A 25,124-nucleotide genomic window follows, 5' to 3' on the forward strand; every position below is an offset into this window, starting at 1 on the left:
CCCCTCAGTCCTCATTGCTGAGTTCTGCTCATAGAACTCCATAGTATCTTCCCCCATCATGAACTTTCTCCTAGGGGTCAAAAGGTTTCCGTTCCCTGCCAGGTTCACTAGGTGATGTATTACATGTGACATAAACTGTTTCCATAGGTAGAATGAATGTTGAGAACTCCCAAGAACCACTTCATTTACTCATCCCTCAGCGCATAACTCAATTTTTACCACCATGAAATTTCCCTTCTGCACCAGACGAAGATTCCTTCTTCCTCTAAACTCCAAATCCATTGTCTTTATGAATAATTGGCCTTATACACAACTGACCTCATGTCACTTTAATCACCTTCTTTAGGATGCCTCTAGTATTGTTATCATCTCAACGAGAGCTCCTTCATGACAGGGAGCCTATTGTAAACATTTTCTTATCTCCCACTGTTGGTGCACAGTAGATGCTCAAAAAGTATTTGATAAATATTACACGAGTAATTATAATTGTACTCCTCTGTCTCACTCACACGTTATCTCTGGATGCAGTAGACTTATCTAACGTGAAGGCATCTTTAGATGCATGGGAATATGGGTTTGTATGTATGTGTGTTCTTATTCATTATCAGTGTAGGGGTGAAGGATAGGGATATCCTCTTTGGAGCTGACCCAAAAGGAGCCCATTGTTTTTTCTCTTGGGAATATTAGGCTGAGAGAGAGAGCCTGGCAGATTCTGGAACTATACACAGTAGCACTCTAGAGATAGTTCAGAACCCTTGCTGAGATTTCTGGAGTTGCCTTGCTCTCTACCCTTCCAACTACTATGAACCTTGTTTAGATTCTTTAAGATGTCTTCATATCCTTTTAATACGTTCTTTTGCTTAATCTAGCTGGAGGCTGTTTCTGTTCTCAGCAACTAGAAGAGCCTGACCTAACAGTGGGATAGGTGGCCACTGACAACATCACACAAATCATACTTGCCAAATAAAGAAAGGAAAAGCATGACCAGTCTTATCCAAGTATCCCACTTCATTCAAATAAACTACGTTATACTTTTTCCTTGGAAAAAAAAAAAAGAGTGGCCTTTAGCTCACTGAGGAGGAAGGGGTACGTGTGGGACCCAGCGAGTATTAACAACAAACAACCATCAGAAGTTATAGGGATAAAAATTATTTTCAAAAACATACATTTTACATATTGTTACACACCATCCTCATACCATCTACACTGAGGTAAACAGGTAATTATAAAATCTGAGTAACATTTGCTGTATTTAAATACAAAGATGCCCTTATCGACTTTGCAAAGGGCAGGTGATAATTTGCATTGTTCCAATTGTTAGTCTCACACAGTCCCCCATTGGAGCCAATGGCCAGGCAATCTGTAAATAGGATCTAGTTAAGCCAACTGTCTCCATCCATACACCCAGTCACCAAGTCACCCTTCCAAAAAGACTTCAGGGTCTACTCTGTGTGAGGCCCTCACTGTACTGGGTAATGGAGACATCAAGATGAGTAAAACATGATTCCCACCCATCAAGAAGCTTGCAGAACAACAGTCAAATAACTGCAGTACAATGTGATGTCATATAATACAGGCATGAGCAAAATATTGCTTCTAACTGCCTAGAGCCGTGGTCGGCAAACTGTGGCTCGCGAGCCACACGTGGCTCTTTGGCCCCTTGAGTGTGCCTCTTCCACAAAATACCACGGCCTGGACGAGTGTATTTTGAAGAAGTGGCGTTAGAAGAAGTTTAAGTTTAAAAAATTTGGCTCTCCAAAGAAATTTCAATCGTTGTACTGTTGATATTTGGCTCTGTTGACTAATGAGTTTGCCGACCACTGGCCTAGAGGAATGAAAGAGAGGCCTCAGAGAAAAGGTGATGCTTGAGCTGGAACTTGAAGGGAAACACTCACAGAAAAATGTACTGTCAGCTCCTAATCCAAAGGACAGAAAATTTTGTTCCTAGTTTAGTAAGAGAAAAAGTAAAATACAGAAAGAATGACATCTATTAGGACCTCATACTGACAAGGCAAAACCATAATATATATAACTCATAAATCTGGAGCTCCTATCACTACACTTATAGCACCTAAGGACACAATCCCCATTAATTTTCCATGCTAAAAACGTTCAACTTTAAATGTCTGGCTTATTCCACGCAATGGTCTTACCAGTGATATTTAACTCCTCTAAGAAGGTCTTTATGCTTAAATTTTTGTGGAAGGGAATTTAAAAGGCAATTTCTCTTACAAATAGAATAAAATCCTGATTTTATATGACTGAATCTCACATTTACTAATTTTGAAACCAATTAATACCAATCTGTTCTTAGGAGTCAAAGGAAAAGAACTGATTTTTCTGTAGAAAGGTTGGGCTTAAGGAACAAGGATGGTTCTAAGTCAGCAGACTATATGAGTTTTAATCTAACTATTTTTTCTTCATTTTTGACTGTTAGCAGGAGCATCCTGAGAGATTAAACTAATATTTAATAGTAAGAAGGGGAAAAGCAGATCCTGCAAGGCAGTGAGAGTGTGGACTGCTGCCAATTGAAGGAGGAAAAATATTAGGGATGTGCAAGGAATGAAGAGTTGCTGTCCTATGCACAGTTCCTTCAAAGAGTGAGGACTCCTTCCTAACCTGATTAAGAGGTTTATGTATTTTTTTTAGAGACCATAAAAAGAAGAATATGAAGGCACAAAAGGAACTTGAGATCCAATTGCAATTATCATGCAACTGGTCCCTTTCTATATGGCATTATAGAAACCTCCTGAGTACTAAAGAGTTTATGCTTTTACAGAAGGGGTCTCCTATGTCATTGCATGGCACAACTATTGCTTCCTTAGACCTTTAAAAAAATAATCCCCAAGTGCTTTTCACAAATCCTATAGGGCTTTCTACATTAAAATATAGCATCATAGATAAAGCCTAGAATAACTGCAGAATTGTGGCGATGAGTTGTACTAGTTCCAAATGATTGAGTTTCTGCTCCAAACGGTGGCACAAAGAACACCATCCCATGGACACAGTCAGGTTCACAGTGATGTACATATATATGTGGATGACCTGAGGCACAAGCTGTGATTGGTCCTAAGAAAATGAAAGGTAGAATCGGGTACAAAACCCACATATCATGATTTCTGGTCCTTGTTCAGCCAAAGCATTGAGCTGCTTCATATCTGTATTATACACGTTTTGGATCTTTCTCGAGACTTGCTCTGGGTGCAGCATGACAAGGAAAAGCAGATATTTGTCTTGGTAACAGTATTCAAGGTATAGGTGCTACATTCATGGTAAGCTTCCACCACAGGATATCTCAGATCTGCCGCCACAGAGAAGACTTTGATCCGATGATGGCTATTAAAGTTCAGTTTTCAAAATTTTGGGAATAATCTGATCATAACCTTTCCTTCTTGTTACATTATAGGACAGGAATTTAGAGTATTCAGTCAACAGGTTCTCCCAGTAACAGGTGATGTCATCCATCCTCAAGTGGTTCATAATAAAATGGCTTCCTCTAGAGACAAGATTAACAAGAACTTTTAAAGCACAGCATTTAATAGTACTAATAGCTTATAATTGAGTGCTTACCTTGTGCCAAGCACTGTTCAGATTACTTTATATGATTTAACTCTTTTGATCCTCAGAATCAACCCTCTCGCCGTCATATCCACACATGTGCACTTAGCAATAGAACTTAAATTTTTTTCTTAAAAACAGACATATAAACAGCCAGCGCTCAGAAAAAGTACTCAGTTATCTCAATGATTTCAGTCTACTTCTATAAAATACGGGCTTGGGGCATTTGTGAATGTGTGCTTTTCTCCCCAGGGAAGCTTTCATTCGGATTATCTCTGTATAATAAAGATCCAATCCAGTTATCACCATGGTAACACTATTAATATAATTTTAGCTAGGGCAAAATAGGGATGATAAAGTGGAAAAGGAAAAATGAACAGAACCTACCTTTCAGCGATTTCTTGAGCTATGTCATCATTTGCTTTTACAAAATGCAACAGTTCCCTAAAATGGAAAGGATTATTAGACTCTGAAATATAGAACAAGCTTATTAGCACTAAATCAGAAATACCATAGATTACAGTTAATCTCTTGGTATGTGGATGGTAGATTTTGTTTTTTTTTTTATTTTTATTTATTTTAATTTTTTAAAATATTTTTTATTGATTTTACAGAAAGGAAGGGAGAGGAATAGAGAATTAGAAACATCTTGAGAGAGAAACATCGATCAGCTGCCTCCAGCACGCCCCCTACTGGGGATGTGCCTGAAACCAAGGTACATGCCCTTGACCGGAATCGAACCCGGGACCTTTCAGTCTGAAGGCCGACGCTCTATCCACTGAGCCAAACCGGTTAGGGCAGATTTTGTTTTTTTTAAAGGGAAGATATCAGGGTCCCCACAGGAACAAAATAACAATAACAAAAGTCCCCCCACATGCTAAAGGCAATGTGTTCTAGTTTTGGGACATATCTGAGAAAACAGAGAAATGTTCCATAACACACATCAAAAATCCACAGTGAAGAAGACACTTCCCTCCTGTCTCCTGCTTTGGCCCCTTATGTTTTGGGCCCCTCTCCCTACCTCTTTCTAGCTCCTCCCATCATGAGAGGAATTTTTCTCAGGTTCACTGGGGGCAATTCTCATGCTGTATCAGAAAATTTCTTAGACATTATAATAATATCAAACATCCCTATCTCTAGACTTTGAGAGATTAGAGTTTTTTCACTGCATACTATCTGAATGTTACATTTTGAACCAGCACGAGAGCACTTTTTCAAATTAAATCCCACTTACAGCCTAGTTGGATAAATGTTCAATAATATCTACGTGAACCGAATAAGAAAGAAAAAGCTCTTAATGGAAAAAGTCATCAGGAATAAATGCCTTAAGTGACTGGGGACTTAGAGGCAGATTACGGGAGTGATTGGAATCTCTGCTTGGGAGAGAGTAGCTTACTGGACATTGGAGAGATCTGTTTTGACTGGGATATAGTGAACCCATGGCTTCAGCTGTGGATAGAAGAATTCCAGCCACTCATCACCAACGTGGAAAACAAGTGAACCACACAGGAAGAGGTGTTTGAACCGGAAACTTGCAGCTACACCTCGAAAATTAAACAGATACCTGAGAAAGAAAGAGCAGAATATACTTGGTACTATATATTTGCTGCCACAAATGATCTTTTTATATTCTTAATCCCTTCTCCCCTTCTATGAACCCTCTTCCTTCTCCTTCCATTTTGATTTTTTAAGGACACATCAGCATGTCCTTACTGAGTTTCCATAAACTCCTTGCTTTTCCAGGGGCTACAGGTTATTCTTATAAATGTCAGGATGAGAGGGAAGGGGGACACTTTCTCCAGGCAGAGCTGGATAGGGCCAGGAGCTGGGTGCTGAGTAGAAAGGATACGAAGGCTCAGATGGAAATGATACCTAATACTTTCCTATAAGCTATCTAGACCTCATCTCTCTAACTAATCATGCCCACCCCTAGCCTTGTTTTCCTCATAGGGTACCCCATCTGGTCAAAAGCATCCTCAGTTCCCTCTTCTTCTGAAGTCCGGAGAGGAAAACCAGCACGTCTAATCAGTCTGCAAAGAAATACCCCCTGTAAAAAAAATCTGTCTTAGCCCTAGCCAGTTTGGCTCAGTGGATAGAGCGTCAGCCTTCAAACTGAAAGGTCCCAGATTCTATTCCGGTCAAGGGCACATGCCCGGGTTGTGGGCATGATCCCCAGTGGGGGACTTGCAGGAGGCAGCTGATCCATGATTCTCTCTCATCATGGATGTTTCTATCCCTCTCCCCCTCTTCCTTCCTCTCTGAAATCAATAAAAAAATATTTTTTTAAAAAACCTATCTTAGAAAAAACATTTTCCTTTCAACATGTCTCATGCATGCACCCCTGTCTCCAACCAGCGTTGCTTCTCCCTAAAGTTCCCACTGTGCGCTGTAATCAGCATTCATCTCTCTGAATCCCCCCAGCATCCCGTTCCTGATCTGGTTTTACCTGTTCTTCTAATTCCTAGTCCTGGCACTTAAATATTTTAGTTATATATGCTTTATTCATGTTGACCCTTAAACTGTGCTATTAGCCTGATAAATACATCTTCTAACTTCAGCTATTGACTGGGTGGGGTGTGGAGAAAGAGAACCCCATCACCCTGATTACCACACAGGCTCTATAGAAACAGGGACCATATTTCATTATCTACACAGTTTCCCACAGAACTTAGGCCTTGTGTGCAGCATGTTCTCAGTAAATAACAGTTAAAGGAATGATTGTGACTTTCATAAATCCCAGCTGGGCCCTGGTATTGAAATTCTCACCCAGAGTGCAGCTCTTCCAAAAGCAAAAGGGAAACCAAGAGTCAGGAGTTCGGGAAGTCTTACTTGTATTTGCAGTGATCCACAAGATGGACATCCTTAGCAGCTGGCTTTCCCAAGGTATCCTTTAAGTGAAAAAGAATGGTAGCATTTATTGAAGACCACTGTGCAGCAAGCTAGGCAAACACTTCAAGAACATGATCTCGTTTAAGTCTCATAATAAACATACTCTGGAAGCATTGTTACCCCATGTTATAGATGAAGAAGCCGAGGCTTTGAGAAGTTAGATTTGCTCAGGGTTACATGCCCTAAGTTGTAGAGGTCATGGCCTACAGCATATTTGACTCTATGTAAACTTGACACACAGGAGGTCACAAGTGGTAGTTGTTGGGCTTAGAGGTGTAAACCACCCACAAATTTGGTTGGCCATGCAAAGTATTTGAAGTAAATATTCAAACCCACTGCTAACACTTATAGGTAGTAGGATAGTCCTTACAAATATCCAGATTTTTGGTTTTTCTTGTAAAGAGAAAGAAGATCTGGTAAACTGGGCACCTATCCCCCTTGAGAGCAAAGACTGGACCTTTAGCGCTCACTCTTATAGCCCCTGGGGCCTCTGCAGCTGAGACCCCCATCTACGCATGTCCAGCCACCCGAGCAGATGGTAAACTCGTTGATGAGGGGAACAAGGCCTGTTTGCTTCTGCAGCCTCCTACAGTAGCTGCTCTGCTGAATGGATACATTTTTTTCATATTTTTATTTTTACACAAAGCTTCTTAAACTTCATTTGCACCCATTCAAATAAAACTATCATATAATAAATATACCCATCTTAAAGACATACTTGGTTTTTCGCACAAGAAGTTTACAATTTTTTCTCATAAAATTCAAATTGCAGTGTCATAAAGCTTTATTAGCACACAGCCACGCTCATATATTTACACGTTGTTTATGGCTGCTCTCATGCACCGACAATAGACCTCACGATCCACAAAGCCTAAAAAATGTACCATCTGGCCCTTTACATAAAAAGTTTGTGACCTCTGGTTTAAACCTTCAAAGTACTATAAAATACTACTCAGAATATGGGTCAGGAAAGCAATGTGAGTTTGAAAAAGAATAATTTACATGTATGCTAATACTAGTTCATGGAACTTCCTCTACATTCTTCCCATAACAGACAGGAAACCTAATCTGAAATTCTACCCAGGCAGCAATGTTCTTTGAGCGAGAATGTTCGCTGCTTTAGTTTCTATTCAGATGATTGGTGATTACTTTCATAGACTTCCAGGCCTGGTTTTTGGTGTACTCTGCATCAACAAGTTTTGGATTTTTCCGAGATAGAAGAATGAGAGGATCTCGTTCTGGACTTGTCCTATAAAAGAAACACATGACATAAAACTATGTGCTCTACACCATAATACTGTTCCCAATCTCTGGAAGGTAAGCAGTCGTTGGACCCAATGCAATGATGGCACACACAGGTGGACAACTCACTGGTCACTTTAATAGCAGAGGAGGGGGATATCGGACACTGCAGCCTTAGGTGGTCCTGGGCTGTCCCCACTTTACCCTTCAGGGATGAGGAGAATTTGGTCCTTCTTTGCTTGCGTCTGGTTTTTAAGATTATGTTGTTCTGTTCACTACAGCCATATCCCAGGGAATGATTTCCCTTTTAGGAGGGTTCCAGTAGCCTCTATAATCAATAGTACCTATAGCTGTGTGACTACGTAATCACCACTCACCAAAATAGCTGCATGACCTTTGTTGTGTGTGCTCTGTAAAGTCTAGTATAGTATTTAAATGAAAAAGAAAACAAAAAGGCTTAAAAACCCTAAGATTATATGGAGAAAAAGTCCTTGCAAGGGTCCAAGTAGCAGGTGGTCTTGACATTGGGGGGGAGGGTGGTGTCATGGATCCCCTGAGAATGTGATAAGAACTATGGACTCTCCTCTCTAGAAAAAAATGCACATATCCCCCTGTAATTTCAAGAAAGTCCTCAAACTTTTGAAGTCCACACATGCATCCCAAGTTAAGAATCTGTGATCTCAAGAAGTTGATAAAGAACAGTAAGCAGTGGCTGAAGCTAATCTGCATTTGAAGTCCACTGCTCACAGTAAATAGAGGGTGGGATCGCTGACGAGGACTCACTGAGAAAATGACAAAACCCTCTCTCTTCACAGTCTCTTCTGTCTTCATCTGTTCAACACACATTCATTACGTGTCTATGTGACAGATGCTGACCTTGACCCTGGGGATACAGAGCTGGACACGAATGGGGTCCTTCCCCAACCTTTTCCCTTTCCCTCTTCCTCTCCATTTTTACACTCTCAGTCTGTGCTCTCAGCCACTATGTGGCAGCCACATGGTCTGATGAAAAAGGCAGTCAGGAGGTCCACTGATGGTATTAACGGGCAGAGTGACTGGGCAAGGTCATAAGCTACTCCTAGGAAACTGTCATCTCTCAGGCAAGAAGACAGCTCATCTTTCTGTTCAACGTTATATACTCAATGCCCATCACACTTGTGGCACTCTGTAAATATCTGTTGAATTACTGGGTGAACATTGAATTTTAGTTCAATTAAGAGTGATTTGGGCAAATAAGTTGAGTTCTTATCTAGTCTAAAATTCTGTGATTCTATGTTTATGTCTTAGTCTTCCTTATGAGATAGAGTTTGCTACATCCTCAAAATTACTTACATTTTACACATTAACTGTAAGAATATCTTTGTAAAATGTCCAAAAATATAATCACCTTGATCCTCGGAAATACGCTGTGGAGTTTTTCTTTTTCCATGGCCACTGTGCTGCTGACCTGAAAATAGATTTTGATTAGTTTCTATGTTTTTTTCTTAATATTATAAGGATGTGTTCTAACCATTTCTGAGGATAAGTCCTGAGCTTTACATTTTAAAATAAGTCTGAGCCAGGCTATTCAAAAGAAAAATCTCTAAATGGCATTCTGTTCCTTTTTGGTATTACTTCATTCCTCTGGAGGTGTTAGCTCGTAATATCTACAAATCTACTGCTCCATTACTAAGTTAACAACGTTGAAGGAAAAGTTCCCAAACACTAAATGACATGTTTAGGGCTATTTAATTCAGAGGATTTCTTCCCTACTTTAAGTAGAGTGCTGTTGATAAATTAACATACAAATAGGACTGCAGAAAATGTCAGAAATTGAATTAAGGGCAAGAAAACAAATCATGTTTTGGAGACATAGGAGATGTCATCAGATTTCGTCTGATTTTGCAAAGCACCCTGGCATTCTTGAAACTGTACTAAGTGCTCCACAAACACAAAGTCCCTGAAACTCAGTTCTCGGAACACACATTACCCCGACCAGCTCTCCTTGCTGAAACTACTAGCTCACAGACACAGCATTCTTAACTTTCTTTGTAGGAGCCCTGCACAGAAGTTTTCACAATGTCTTCCTCTGAAAAAGGAGGGGAGGGCTCATCAGGAGTTAAAGAGGTTTTGCTGGTCTATATTGGTGTAAAGAGACTTAGGTGATAAGCTTTTTAGGTAGAGACACTTTTCAGACACGTAGTGTTACATTATTCATTTCTCTCTGCTGAGAGCACTGCTCCATGTTTCCTGGTGTATCTCCAGCCCTTTTCTGCTGGTTCACCTTTTCCCAGTTCTCCAGCCCCAAACCAGCACTTTCTCACGCTCTGCCCCATATTCCATTCCACCAAAATACAAACACTACAGCACTTGGTTTTTTGTTTTATGGATTTTCCAGTGGAAAAATGATATGTGCTCATTATATAAAATTCTAATGGAAAATCATCAAATAAAAGCAGAGAAAGAATTGTCAAATTCCCCTACTCACAGATAAGCAAGCAATTGGATAAACAAGCAGACTAAGTTTCAAGGTAAGAAATAAAATCACATAGCTTGAGGTTCTAAATGGAAGGATCTAAGAAATAAAATGGCAATTCTATAATCCTATGTAATACAAGCCTAATATGCTAAGTGTCCGGTCATCCAGTTGGCTGTTCAACCAATCGAAGCATAATATGCTAATGATATGCTAAGGCCACTCAACCGGCTCACCATGATGTGCACTGACCACCAGGGAGCAGACAGTTGACTTGTCAACCAGTAGCTATGATGTGCATTGACCACCAGGGGGCAGATGCTCCGACTGGTAGGTTAGCTTACTGCTGGGGTCCGGCAGATCAGGACTGAGCCAGACGGGCCGGACACACCCTGTAGCCCTCCCACAGTCCCTCCCTGGTTGACCAACTTCCCGCATACCTCCCAGGCCCTGATAGTGCACCGGTGGGGTCCCTTGGCCTGGCCTGCGCCCTCTCGCAATCTGGGACCCCTCGGGGGATGTTGGAGAGCTGGTTTCAGCCTGATCCCACAGACAAGGCCGAGGGACTCCACTGGTGCACTAATTCATGCACTGGGCCTCTAGTCATAAATAAATTCAGTTGAAGAATATAAGGGGAAGTTATCAAAAGAAAAAAAATTCATCTAAAATTAGATTTTAAAACATATTCTATCTCACTATAAATTGCTTATTAACTTACAAGGGGGGAAATAGTAACAATACAATGAAGGAAATGGATAACACCTTGACCAGGTGATCAAAATCAACATCACTAATGAGGGGTGGATGGATGAAAAATGACTTCTGTAGTAAGTAAATACAGTATTTGGACCAGCAATGCATTAACTGAATCTGATCATGAGGAAATAGACAAAACCAAGTTGAAGAATGTTCTGCAGTCTTCAAAATGTCAATGTCATGAAAGAGGAAGACAGACTAAAAAGCTGTTTCAGATCAAAGGAGACTGAAGAGACATAACAACTGCATGCAATATATGATCTTGGACTGTATCCTGTACTGGAGGGGGAAAGCACTGTATAGGGCATTACTGAGACTATAAAGTGTTGTATCAATACTTTTTCCTGAATTTGGTAATTACAGTGTGGTTATAAAAGAGAACACCCTTGCTTTTAGGAAATACACAACTAAAATATTAAAGGGTTAAGGGTCACACTCTGAAATAGTCCATAAAAAAACAAATTATGCATCCTAGCAGATTTGGTTCAGTGGACAGAGTGTCGGCCTCAAGACTGAAGGGTCCTGAGTTTGATTCTGGTCAAGGGCACGTACCTCGGTTGCAGGCTTGATCCCCAGCCCTGGTTGGGGCGTGTGCAGGAAGCAACCAATTGATGTGTCTCTCTCACATAGATGTTTCTCTCTGGTTTTCCCACTCCCTTCCACTCTCTCTAAAAATCAATGGAAAAATATCTGCAGGTAAGGATTAAAAAAAAACTATTAAAAAATTATGCATGTATTATACATACGGTTTAAATGTCCATCAAAAGACATAATAAGCCCAGCCGGTGTGGCTCAGTGGTTGAGCATCGACCTATGAACCAAGAGGTCATAGTTCAATTTCAGATCAGAGAACATGCCCAGGTTACAGGCTCAATCCCTCATAGGAGGTGTGCAGTAGGCAGCTGATCAATGATTCTCTCTCATCATTGATGTTTCTATCTCTCTCTGTCCCTCTCCTTCCCTCTCTTAAATCAATAAAAATATTTTTTAAAAAATAAATTCTGAAATGAAGGCAGGATGGGATGGGACCAAAAGGCCAAGGAATGTCTCAACCATGTACAGAGAGGATCTTAAGTAAGCTTGTCTTTGAGATGCCTACGGGACATTGATGCCTACTCCATCCCCACCTAAAGGACTTAGCTCTAAATTACAAAGTGCGTTTATGTTCCTCCAGGTAATGTTCTGTCCTCCCCCACAACATGCTCATTCATTGTTTCCCTCATTATAAAGTAATTCACTCTTAGAGAATCTTTAAAGTATAGAAAAGCTCAAGGAAGAAAAGGCTTCTCTAATCTTCCACAGAGGCACTGCTGATATCTTAGAGCAGGTTCCTCTGTTCTTTTTCTATGGATGCACAGGTAATTTATGCGCAGGTAAAATTGCTTTTGCTATAAACAGTTTTTTGTCTTTTATCTTTAACTTAAAAGTTAGTCATTTTAAAGTAATTGTTTATAGGCTACTGTTTATTTCAAGAAGACCCATGAAGAGGGACAAACGTAACCTCCCTAGAGGACCTACCTTACCAGATCTTCTCTGAAGAGGTCCCACCGTCCGAGACCCATAGGATAAATTGGCCAAACCGCGGGCCCCCCTTCCCAAAAGGTCCAGGCAGGATACATGATGTCATGGTACTCTGACGTCTTCAACAGAAACAGAAAGGCCGTTCTAAATCAGGTGCACAAGAGAGGGGAAAGCAGCCAACGGCATTCATGCCACAGGAGCTGGACAAAGGCCTTGCAGGCCTTGGTGCCGCACTGTCAAAGCTATCGCTTCCCTAGTCTGCGAAGCCTGGACTCCAGGCACTAAAGGGCAAAAACGACCACGAGTTAAAATTCATGAATTTGAAATTGCATTGAAGGCCAACTTTTCCAGTTCCCCAAAGCTCTGTTTTTCTAGAGGACATCCACTGTCAGGGTTTTTAGTTTAAGGAAACAATATACACAATGCTGAATGATTACATAGCTCTCTCATCTTTTAACTGCTATTACACTTGGAGTGTATCCTGACTCACCAGTTCTTGGTTATTTCCTAGATGGGACTTTTGAGCAAGAATTAGGAAATACAGTGCAAAGGTTAAGAATGTGGGCTTTTGGGACAGATGATCTGAATCTGAATGCTGACGCCACCTCTTTTCCTCTCTAGACAAGTTACTTAATCCTTCTATGCCCAGTTTCCTTATCTTTATAATGGGAGAAATAATATCAATAATACTATCTATATAACAGGTTTGTTTTGAATATTAAATGAGTTATACATGTAAAAAGTTTAGAACAGCATCGGACACATACTGGGTACTCAGTAAGTGTCAGTGCTACCCAACACTGTGGCACTGTTGAACGCACATTGGTTGGTCAATAAATTCTTGCTTACTCATCTATTAGGGTTAGAAGTGCTGATGGGCAGAATGGGGTAAGAGGTGTTATCCCACATCTTTTGATAAAAGTTTGAAAACATTTGTTTCCTTTTTATGGTTACTTCTGTTAAAACTCTGGCCACTCACCCCTGTTGGTTAGAGCATTATCCTGATATGCCAAGTTGCGGGTTCAATCCCCAGTCAGGGCACATGCAAGCAACCAATGAATGCATAAATAAGTGGAACAACAAACCAATGTTTCTCTTTCTCCCCCCGCCCCCCGCCTCTAAAAAGAAAAAAATTTTGGCCACTGATAAACCTCTAACTCTAGTGTTTCTTCCATTGGAATTACACATGCAGTATGCTGTTTGCATTCTCTCAAATACTCAAAAACATATTTGAGCAGACATAGCTGCTCAATAGAAGATGCACAATTACCATAAAGTTACAGTCTAAAATGCCTCCTTTGGCCCTAGCTGGTTTGGCTCACTGGATAGAATGTCCACCCACGGACTGAAGGGTCCTGGGTTCGATTCCAGTCAAGGGCACATACCTGGGTTGCAGGCTCGATCCCCGTGCCAGAGGCAACCAAATGATGTCTCTCTCACATCGATGTTTCTCTTTCTCTGTCTCTCCCCCTCCCTTCCATTCTCTCTAAAAATCAATGAAAAAAATATCCTTGGATGAGGATTTAAAAGATAAAAAAAAGTCCCTTCTGAGGGAAGTAAAGATGTAAAGGACGTCAGTATACTGATGCTCATACTTTATTATCCACAGAAACAACAGGTAAACAGCAAAGTCCTCGCTGACTTACATGGGAGCCTCTATTGGCTCTTCTGGAAGGCTTTCATGACAAACAAGGGGACCAAGCACTTTTGAGAACTGAGGCTAAGTCATGGGAAATGCACACAAATGTGCCTCAGACCACGTGCAATACAGGAAATAAACAAGTCTGGAAGGAAAGTAAACGTGATAAAGAAAAGGTAGGGGTAAAAAGTCCCTTTGCTTCGGAAAAACCAAATCAGAGATGATGTTCCTTTTCTCAAAGTCCATAGGGTTTTCCTAAACCTACTCTTCCCCATAGACTCTTCCACCCACTCTCTTTTAGTTCCCCCAGCCCTGCCCTCAAATGCATTCAAACTCGGTCTCTAGGGATCCAAGGCCCATCCCTGCCAATACACCATTTACAGGAACCTGAGCACTGGCAGGACATTAACTGTCCCAAGTTCTACGAGCCCAAGATGTGTCCTAGAACTCCTCTCCTTCCATAACTAGACCCGAAGACCACCCTCTCGCAATCCCTCTTGGATATCCCAGGCCTATCCCCTCAATGTGCTGCTTGGACACAAACTGTGTGGAGTGATCTAACACATTCGGTTTCACTGTTAGCCATGCTGGGCCCCTGGGATACAGTGACAGATAAGCCAGATGTTACCAAAGACTGTGGCTGATGTATATATTATAGGAGCTCAACAAATATTTTTTTAACCCACTATACGCCATAAGTGTCTGTAGACGCAAGCAGCAGACCTTCCCCACACGCCACGCACGTCTATAAAAGAGACGTTTTCCCTAAGTGGCAGCCCTGACTGACTTTAAAATCATTTTTCGTGAGAATTTTCAGCTGAAAATATTCAAGAACACCCAACTTGTGAGTAATATATTTATTTTTATAATATTCATTGCAAACTGATTTTTTAAATTAAATTCAAAATATCATGGCGTGTGGGGATGGTTTCCGTTTTGGACGCCAGGCAGTTAACTGGTTAAATGTGCTCTCTAATTCCAAGCCCAGAAGTTTTCTTGGGTCTCTCTCTCTCTCTCTCTCTCTCTCTCTCTCTCTCTCTCTCATCTCTGAACCCCACCTCCAATGTCCACTAGGTTCTTCAGGCCTCTCTTTCCCTACCCTCTATCACTAGCTCTAGAGACACTTAAGCCATCTCACATTACTTACAGACCTTCAACCCCATCTCCTCAGCCTCATTGCTCAACTACTGTGAAACTAACAGGGACACAGACCCAGTTCTGGATCTCAGGCCTCATCCTCACCACGACCCATTACACTCTGTCATAGGACAATCATCTCCTGCTCATATCCTAGAGCAGGGTGGGGAACATCTGGCCCACGGGCAGTATAAGGCTCTCGAAATCATTTGGTCTGGCCCTGCCAAGACATTAGGGGTGAATTAATTAAATGTTTGACCAAATATTGCAGGCTAATTTTTAAGTTGAGAATTTTGTACAGCCTGTGAATGATGTTATGAATATCCAAATGGCCCAGCCAGTGTGGCTCAGTGGTTGAGCACTGACCTATGAACCAGGAGTTCATGGTTCAATTCCCATTCAGGGCACATGGCAAGGTTTCGGGCTTGATCCCCAGTGGGGGGTGTGCAAGAGGCAGCCAATCAGTGATTCTCTCTCATCATTGATGTTTCAATCTCTCTCTCCCTCTCCCTGTCTCTCTGAAATCAATAAATACATATAAAAAATCCTATATAGTAAAAGGCTACTATGCAAATTGACCAAAGAGCGGAACAACCAGTTACTATGACACGCACTGACCACCAGGGGACAGACACTCAATGCAGGAGCTGTCCCCTGGTAGTCAGTGTGCTTCCACAGGGGGAGCGCTGCTCAGCCAGAAGCTGGGCTCACGGCTGGCGAGTGCAGAGGTGGCAAGAGCCTCTCCCACCTCCATGGCAGTGCTAAGGATGTCCATTTGGAGCGGGCCTAAGCTGTCAGTCAGACATCCCCCAAGGGCTCCTGGACTGAGAGAGGGCACAGGCTGGGCTAAGGAACCCCCCCACCCCGAGTGCACGAATTTCGTGCAAAAGGCCTCTAGTAATAAATAAATATCCCAGTGGCCCTTGGCAGAAAAACAATTCCCACCCCTGTCCTAGAGTATCACCCCGCATCCCCTCATATGGCTCTTCCTATACTCACCTTGCTGAAGGAGAAGACTGGAATGGCAGGTTCCATCCACTTAGGAACCTGAGGATAATCTCGTACATTGATCACCATCTCCATGTCAGGAAGGTGCCCGATAACTTCCAAAATGAAGTGTTCCACACCACTGCATCTGTCAAACAGAAATGCCATAGATTCACCAGAGCAGTGTCTGCTCTAGGACAAGGCAGTGTCCCAGGCACACTTTATTTTATTTTTTAAATATAGTTTATTAGTATGACATTCTTTTTTTTTTTTTTCCCATTGATTTTTAGGGAGAATGGAAGAGAGAGGGAAAGACAGAGAGAGAAACATCAATGTGAGAGAAACACATCAACTGGTTGCCTCCTGCACGCGCCCTGACCAGGGCCTGGGTGGGGAGGAGCTTACAACCAAGGTACATGCCCTTGACTGGAATCGAACCCGGGACCCTTTGGTCCGCAGGCTGATGCTCTATCTGCTGAGCCAAACTGGTTAGGGCCCCAGACACACTTTTAAAAAATGTTTTTAGCCTCCTGCATGCCCCCTATTGGGGACTCAGCCTGCAACCCTGGCATGTGCCCTGACCAGGACTTGAACTGGTGACCTCTAGGGATGATGCTCAACCAACTGAGCACACTCACCGGGGCTGGAAGTTTTATTTATATACAAGACCCCTAAAAGGGAGGTTTATCATTAGTTGTATCATCAGTCCATGACCCTCCTGCTCACCCCCAACTCTCAGCCCACTGATTCATAATTTGTAGCTCCAGCTACTCCTCGTGACTTTCCACCATGTTACTGCGAATACTTGGTATCTAGAACAATAGCTGGCCTTTGACAATCCATGCTTTTCCTCCACCTTCAGCACAGCTCAATCCTGCTAGGCCTCATCAGCCTGTGTCCTGCAGCTACAACATCCAGAGAAAGAAGAGAAGGGACAGAGCAAAGGCCAGGATAGCCAGTGACATGCCCACGCCTCACAAAGAGAGAAGACAGCCTTTGATGTAGGAGAAGGGATAGGAGTTGGCCAGAAAAATTCCCAGGCGAGAAGAGCTTGTCATGTGAGGAGGAATTGACCTGGGGGGTCCCTTTAGTGGGCTTCTCCATAATGACAGAATCAAGTAAGCCCCTATGTAATAAGGTCAGAAGATATATTTGCCTCGTAACTCTTACCTTGAGGGAAACATGCAGTCATTTTCTCGGTATAATCTGTTCTTAATGATCTGATAGTGAGTTCCCAGCTTCCGCCTGACTACCTCCTCCATCATCTTTCTAGAGATACCTCCTCGGAAAGGAGTCAGATCCTCTTCTATGACACTAGGAAAGAACGGGAATCGTCAAGGAAAGCAGGCCAAGATGGTGGCACCATTCTGCCTACTTCCCTGGGTTTAGGGTTAGTATCAAAGAACACAGTAAGCTGAGGGAAAGAATAGAGAGCAGGAACGAGTACCCTTACCCCCAGAAGCACCTTAGGGAATCTAAAACATCACCAACATCAAAGTCACCAAACGGAAAAAGCAAGTAAATTTCTCTTCTTCCTCCTCCATCTGGATTGCCCCTCCCTTGCCTGATGCATATTCCACCTTCCCTACACAAGTCACATCTGCATGCTCCCAGTCACTGCAGTCCCACTGACATCCCTTCCTCCGAATCCCACAGAAGATACAGTTTATGCCTTGCAGTCTGACACTGTCTGACTCCCTTGTTCTGGTCTGTCTGGCTCCTACCCACCCGACCCCAAACCATAGCAGCCTAACAGCAATAACAAAAAATTACACAATTTTTTAAACTGATTTTACTTTTTATTTTTTTTTTTTTTTTTTTTTTTAGGGAGAGAGATAGAGAGATGGAAACACTGATGAGCTGACTCCTGCAGGCACCCTACTGGAGATTGAGCCAGCAACCCTGGCATGTACCCTGACTGGGAATCGAACCGGGGACTCTTGGTTCATGGGTTGATGCTCAACCATCAAGCAACACCGGCTGGGCAAATTACACTATTTTGGATTCCTTTTATAAAATTCAATACATAGTAAGTTTTTAATAAGTATCAGAAGCACTAGGTGAATTTTTTGAGGAGCTGTGGAATAACATAGTAAGGAGCTAAAGGACCCTGACATTCAGCTGATGCGGAATCTGAGACCCAGAGAAGGCTGGCCATGGGGATAATGAGTGGGAGTGCTGAGACTAGAAGTGATTATTGCTTTCGGAGTAATCTTTCTTCCACACTCCCGCCCTAAATTAAAAGTAATCAGCAGGAAAGGTATAATTAGATTCATTTATAAATACGTTCATTCCTTCAACAATATTTATTGAGTACTTGCTGAGAGCCACACCAGGGATACGACGGTGGATACGCCATAGGCCTTGACCTGAAGAAGCTTTCAGTGGGGAAAACAGACAAGCACAGGTACTGACTCCCACAAGGAGCGTGTGGCAAGGCTGAGACCACCTGGGCTCTCCTATCCCAGGGCATTTTTATTCCCTCGCAATAGGAAGCCACCTCAGGAAGCCCATCTGCTTTCACAAATAGGCTTGGCTCTGACCACAGCAACCAAGGCCTCTTCGAGATCTTAGGGGACTTGCTTGTGACAGGAACTAAATTCTCAAAGACAAATAAAGCAAAGAACTGACTCACCCATGGTAGCAGCTGCAGTTTTGACTTGAACATGGTTCGTAATTCTCCAAAGACCTGTTAATTTGGTCAATAAATACGTTCCACTTTGAACCTTCAAAAAGGCAAGTAAATGAAGTTAACACAGTACCCCTGAGCATTCTTCCTCGTGGCAGACAGGCAGAACCCACAGAAGGCCAGAAGTTTTAGGCAGCCCGCTTCCCACCCCACTGGTGGACACGCCAACCTAGGAAGGATTCCCTCTGTAACTCTCCAGCACTCAAGGCAAGTCTGCTCCTGCACTCGGCCCTCAGGCATCCAAGAAACTGGAAATTTCTCCAGCTTAACGCCTGACGCTCAGAAGGCTACGGGTATACCGTACTGACCGGTGAGAGTAACACCGATTCCCACCGTTTACCAATCAAACTGAGTCCTATAAAGAGGATACATTAAAAGCCACAGACATGAACCCTCCCTTCATCTCTTCTGGCAATGGTCTGAGAACACGCACGCCACACAGAGACACACCCCGTGCACGGGCTTTATCCCCCAGTGTGTTTTTGCGGGGTGCAGAGCTGCGCAGCGCGGCCGATGCCTGCTATGGATGACCAGAGGAATTCCCTCTCCTCCCCACTGTCCCTCGGAATCCTGAAGAACCGCTTCCTCTCCAGGATCCTGAGCAGCAGAGGCAGCGCCAGACACCCACTCTCCGCCCCAAGCCCCCCTCCCTCCCCACCCGCACCTCCTGCCGCCCCGGTGCCCGGCGCCCAGCTCTGCGGGAATCGCGGCCACAGCGGAGCAAAGAGGCCGGAGAGCGCCTCCGCCCCGCGCCCGCCCCGGCGCCGCTCGGCCCGCCCGCCCGCCGGGCCCACCTGACTCCTGGCGGCCCAGCGCCGGGGGCAGGAGCAGCAGCAGCAGCAGCAGCAGCCACAGCCCGAGCGGGCGGCGCGCGCCCCGCTCCATCGCCCGGAGCCGCTGCGGAACCCCCGCGGTGCCCCCCGCGGAAGCGCCGCCCCGCACCAGCATGGGAGCCGCACCACGTGCGCGGGGCGCCCCACACAGAGATGGCGGGCGGCCTCCGCCTCCCCGCCCCCAGGTCCCAGCCCGGGCGGTTTCCCGGGGCTGCTCGCCTGGAAGCCAGGCTCCCTTCCCACCGCTCTGTGAACGCGCTGTTCCGCAGGCCGGGCAGTCCTGCGCCTTTGTTTAGAGCCAAGCAGTACGGTTCGCTATCTAAGGGGACCAAGAGTTTTGCCTTTTGGGATATTGATTTCAAGCTGTTTATCAAGAGACAAAAGACTCAGAAAGAACCTTTGTCTGCACAAGCGGTTCCGATAGAAAGGCCTGCTCCAGGAAGGGGATCCTAATGTTCGCCTTAGCCGAGTTTGAACTAAGGGTGGTGAATGCAGGGCTTCAGGCAGGGGCCCATGAGCTGGATACCCACCGCGTCCCAATGTTTCTTGAGTTACCTTGTTAAGAGTGTGTATTCCACTCTTCCTCAAGTACTGGTAAATAGCCCATTCTCACTTCTGAAATCTAAGATCCCTCATCACCCCCACCCCCGCCTTTCTCCTTTGTTCAAAATCCTGCATGTGTCCAACGTTGCCTCACTCTCTTTGGAATTTTCATGCTTATGTGAGTTCCCTATGCACATGTATTAAAATTTTATTTTCTCCTGTTAATCTGTTTCTGTTCATTTGATTGTTAGCCCAGCTAGAAAAAGGTAGAAGGTGGGAGGGGGGAAATTTTATATATATATATATATATATATATGCCACACTATAGTGTATAGCAGTTAGACCCCAAGGGCTTGCAAATAATATAGCATAGGTCTCCTCGTAATAGGAAGTGATCAGACAAGGAAAAATATCAGTGGACAACATCATACTGGACAGTATAGCTGTTTAGGTATATATAATGACCATAAAACTACAAGTTTTAACCATTGTCTAAAGAGTGCATAGTGACTGTTAGGTCCACACCAAAAGGAGCCAGGCCGAGAGATGCTGTGGGAGTTTAAGAAACGTTATTTCATTCTCTCACACCAGTGTGTCGGTGTCAGACCCGAGGGGGTGGTGAGGCTCTCTTATATAGGGTAGAAGTACACAACATAGGGTCAGGATGTGGGTGCGAGAGTTGGTCAGTTGGAGGGGAAGTCATCAGTTGGTCAAGGGAGTCAAGAGAGGAGAGTGCACAGGTTGATCGGGCGGAAAGAAGTTCTTCTCACCCTGCTTCTGCAGGCATTCGTCGTCTGCTCAAACCTATGGGAACAGCTTATAACAATATATATTTCAGAAGAGAGATTAGGGGTAGCTCATCCTAACAGTGACAACTTAAGCTCCATGGAAATACATGGAAGACCAAGATGAGATCTGTGCCCTCAAGGGGTTTAGAACTAGTGGGAAGACAAATAGGATTCCCAGAGATAACGCACAACTTAAGGCAATAAGTAAACGTTCCTGGTTTCAGTGGAAGGAAAGATCAACATGAACTGGACATCTGGAGAAAGGGGTAAGAGAGGTATATTCCAGGTTGAGAAGAAAAAAAAAGGAAATATTGCCATTATAGAATATTGTGCTGGAGACACTAAAAAGGGAAAAGCCATAATCTGCAGAGGGTGGGGGTAGACTTGGGGTGATGGTAGTGGAGGGCAAAAGGATGCATGTTGAAGAATGATGAAAGACAAAATAATGTTGATTAGTTAGGAATAGGCCAAGTCACTCACTTTGGGAGAGGAGAAAATAGATCTCCAACACTCTATCATATAAGACTTCTTCGGGAATCCAAATGAAAACTTGAGTCAAAGTTTCTTTTATTTCTAGGAAGGTGTGCAGAACTTCAACATGAATATTCATCAAAAGTACATGACAAGGCAGTGTACTCCATAAATGAACAACACAATAACTTTCATTTTCAAAGTTAGTCTAAAATGAATATATAGGCGTAGGCAAAAGTAGGGCTACAGTACACGAAACAGTTTATTCTTGCATTATTATTTATTATTGTATTATTTTCCATGTGAGCAATGTAAACCTAATTTTGTCCACCCTTGTAGTGGAGAATAATTTTTAAAACTTGAATAAAAGAGCTTTTCTTTTCCACAAGTACAGTTTTCTGTGATCAGAGCAAAATGGAACTCACCTTGCATTACAATGAAAATATTTTCTGCAGCGAGGTTGGGAGTTAAGTGGGCTCTATGCACAGGAGGAATAAGCTGCATGTGAATCCATATAATAGTTTCACTTCCTTAACAGGTAAGGTATTTTATTCTAGTGGTTCCTAGGTATAATAAGTACCAGAATCCTAGAGCTTATGAAAAATCACAGATTTCTAGGTCCTATGCTAGCCACTAAAATGCTAACACTATGGTTTAAAAGATTCTCCATGTTCAAACTCCTAGTGGTCTTCAAATTAATTTCATGCCACTAACAAGAAAAAAAAATCCTGAGATGTTCTAAGTTAAAATTACAGTGGCTGAAGAGTGAGCGAAAGAGAAACGTTAGCCTGTTAATAGCTGTAGACCAGCTCTGACAAGGCTGCTCACATTCTTATATATCTGTTGGAATTTAGGATTAATTTCCAGGTGGCTATTTCCATGATTATTCACTTTTTTTTTCAATTACAAACATTCAATATTATTTTATACTAGAGGCTGGCGATCAGGGCCGATCAGGTTCCTCGCCTCCCCACTTCCCGCCCTCTTCCTTCCTTCACCACCCACATCTGCTGCCACCCACCTCTGGGTCCTCATCCCAGCCCAGCCCCGATTGGGCAATCAGGGCCTGCTGGCTGGAAGGAGGGACCGGGAGGTTGGCCGACAGGCCCCATCAGTGATCAAGGCCTGTGGGCTGGGGTGAGCTCCTGCATTGAGCATCTTCCCCCTGGTGGTTATTAGTGCATGTCATAGCGACCGGTCATTCTGTTGTAATGGCTGCTTAGGCTTTTATATATATAGATTAGTTTCAACTATACAGTATAGTGGTTAGACATTTATATAATTTACAAAGTGATTCTCCCATAAATCCAGTAACCACCAGGCACTATACATAGCGATTACAATAACTGTGCTTTACTTTATATCTCTGTGACTATTTTGTAACTACCAATTTGTACTTCTTAATGCCTTCCCCTTTTTCACTCTGCCTACTAACCCCCTTCCCATCTGTCAACCATCAGTTTGTTCTCTATATCTATGAGTCTATTTCTATTTTATTTTGTTCTTTATATTCCACATATAAGTGAAACCATATGGTACAGTATTTGTCTTTCTCTGACTTAATTCACTTAGCACAATACCCTCTAGGTCCATCCATGTTGTCACAAATGGATGTTCATTCATTTTTATGACTGAGTAATATTTCATTGTATATATGTACCTACATCTTCTTTATCCAGACATTCAGGTTGCTTCCTTATCTTGGCTATTGTAAATAATGCTGCAGGGGAGGCCCCTTCTAATTGCTAAATGGGATGCTGCCCAATTAATGGAATGCTTAATAAACCCAATTTCAAAAAAAAAAAAATAATGCTGCAGTGAATGTAGGGTGCGTATATCTTTTTGAATTAGTGTTTTGGATTTCTTTGTATAATTACCCAGGAGTGGAATTGCTGGGTCACAAGGTAGTTCTATTTTTACATTTTTGAGAACCTTAGATACTGTTTTCTATAATGGCTGCATCAATTTGCCACAATTATCCACTTATTAACACATGAATTTTCCAGTCTGCTGGTTACAGCTCATCCACAGCAGCAGACACTTCTTCCTGGCAGATTCTGCTGAGCTTATCCCAGAACTAACTCTGCTTCCCCTTTTCCCATCCTCTTTATCTACAGCTAATATAAATCTTTTAGAACAGCTTAAATCTTTCTCCCTGTCCCCATCCCCACCACCGCCTTCTTGATGTATAATTTGCAAAATTTTGAGGCAATGGAGTTCATGTCCCAAGACTAGTCTTCTTTTTGGCCAGCAATTTCGGCTCTTTAATACACCTTTCTTATAAAAGACTTTCAGCTGTGGAAGTTAAATTATTTGTTAACACCACATTTCCCTTTGCTCACCATGATCTAGCTATACAATTTTGTGTTAAGTTTCTCAAACATGGCAAGCTCTAAGCCACCTTAGAATCTCTGTATAACTTTTGTTTTCTTCTAGATTGCTTTTCTCTCCCATTTTTGCATCTCTGATTCCTTCCCAACATGCTGAAATGTCATTCCTTCAGACAGATAGCACCCTCCTTATTGTCTACCTTACCCCTTTGTTTCCTTCACAACACAATCTCTAATTATTTTACTTATTAAATAAATGCTTCCCTCATTAGAATACAAGCTGCAGGAGGGCAGAGACATATCTGTCTTGTTCACTAACACTATGTCTGGTTCATAATAGTCACTAAATAAATAAGTGGCAAAGGAGTTTGAATGTATCAAGCTAGGAAACAGTTTACAGAACAAATAAAATATTTGTTGTCTCAGTGGTTGAGCGTTGATCTATGAACCAGGAGGTCAAGGTTCAATTCTGGTCAGGGCCCATGCCCAGGTTGCCGGCGTGCAGGTGGCAGCCAATCAATGATTCTCTCTCATCATTGATGTTTCTATCCCTCTCTCCCTCTCCCTTTCTCTCTGAAATCAATTTTTAAAAAAAAAATGTGCAAAACTCCTTACACCTAGAGGTGAATATGATGAAAGTATCTGTGTTGGATTTTGTATATTCATGTCTTCTAATTTCAATTTCCTCTGTAAAATAGGAACAATGGTAGTATCAAAGCATTGGGATTTAAATGAAATATATAAAACTACTAATCTAGTATCTGGTGCCAAAAAGAACTCTCAATAATGGTTAACTCGTCATTACCCAATACAAAGAGTTTTCTCTTAAGGCTCTTAAAATCTCTAGCGTGAGAGATCTCACACAAGTGCTCCTTTTGACACTTTTACTCTTCTTCTAATACCAAACTACTGGCAGTTTCTGATTTCATGATGCTGCTGTCCACCTCCTTACCTTATGTGACAATTCCTTTACTAGAAAGCCATTCTCCTACCAACCGTCTGTCCCTTCTTGGAGTCTTGGTTTTAAACCCCGAGCTCTCTGTGAAGCCTTCCTGGGGAGACACTACCCGCCTCCCACGGAATGTATTACGCTGTCTACTTGCTATCTCCCGACCTTGGGCAGAATATTAATGTTGCATTTATTCTAACAAATTGCAATGTTTTGTGGCATTGTAACATTTATTGTTACAATCTGTCTCTTCCGCTGGACTGTGAGCTCTAGTCCTTGACAATAAGAGCACGACTGGATGCTAAAGCAAGACTGTGCGACTTGGACTCGTTTACTC

The 25,124-nt window shown here is 42.7% G+C and overlaps 1 protein-coding gene across 2 annotated transcripts; it reads right to left on the minus strand.

The window, feature by feature from the left end:
- Positions 1–1,133: 1,133 nt before the first annotated feature.
- On the minus strand, positions 1,134–19,834 carry POGLUT1 (protein O-glucosyltransferase 1). 2 transcript variants are annotated; one of them, XM_054713952.1, is made up of 11 exons: positions 19,668–19,834; positions 18,820–18,910; positions 17,355–17,498; positions 16,197–16,326; positions 12,419–12,540; positions 9,077–9,136; positions 7,597–7,696; positions 6,388–6,446; positions 4,955–5,122; positions 3,946–4,002; positions 1,134–3,496 (listed from the first exon to the last, which is right to left on the minus strand). In XM_054713952.1, exons 1-11 carry the CDS (start codon positions 19,819–19,821, stop codon positions 3,340–3,342), a joined length of 1,242 nt encoding a protein of 413 aa, XP_054569927.1. In that variant the 5' UTR covers positions 19,822–19,834; the 3' UTR covers positions 1,134–3,339. The 2 variants fall into 2 exon arrangements, with proteins under 2 accessions (XP_054569927.1, XP_054569926.1); XM_054713951.1 differs by having other exon boundaries at positions 16,197–16,332; positions 19,668–19,833.
- Positions 19,835–25,124: the final 5,290 nt, after the last annotated feature.

This window comes from Eptesicus fuscus, chromosome 3 (genome assembly GCF_027574615.1).
Source record: "Eptesicus fuscus isolate TK198812 chromosome 3, DD_ASM_mEF_20220401, whole genome shotgun sequence".
NCBI lineage: Eukaryota > Metazoa > Chordata > Mammalia > Chiroptera > Vespertilionidae > Eptesicus > Eptesicus fuscus.

Coding starts and splice junctions, on each gene's coding strand:
- POGLUT1 (XM_054713951.1), bottom strand. CDS start 19,821: ATGCTGGTGCGGGGCGGCGCTTCCGCGGGGGGCACCGCGGGGGTTCCG. Junction 7,697..9,076: donor GCGTATTTCCGAGGATCAAG/GTGATTATATTT, acceptor TTTCTTTTATAG/GACAAGTCCAGAACGAGATC. Junction 6,447..7,596: donor AGGCCTGGAAGTCTATGAAA/GTAATCACCAAT, acceptor TTTCACTTAAAG/GATACCTTGGGAAAGCCAGC.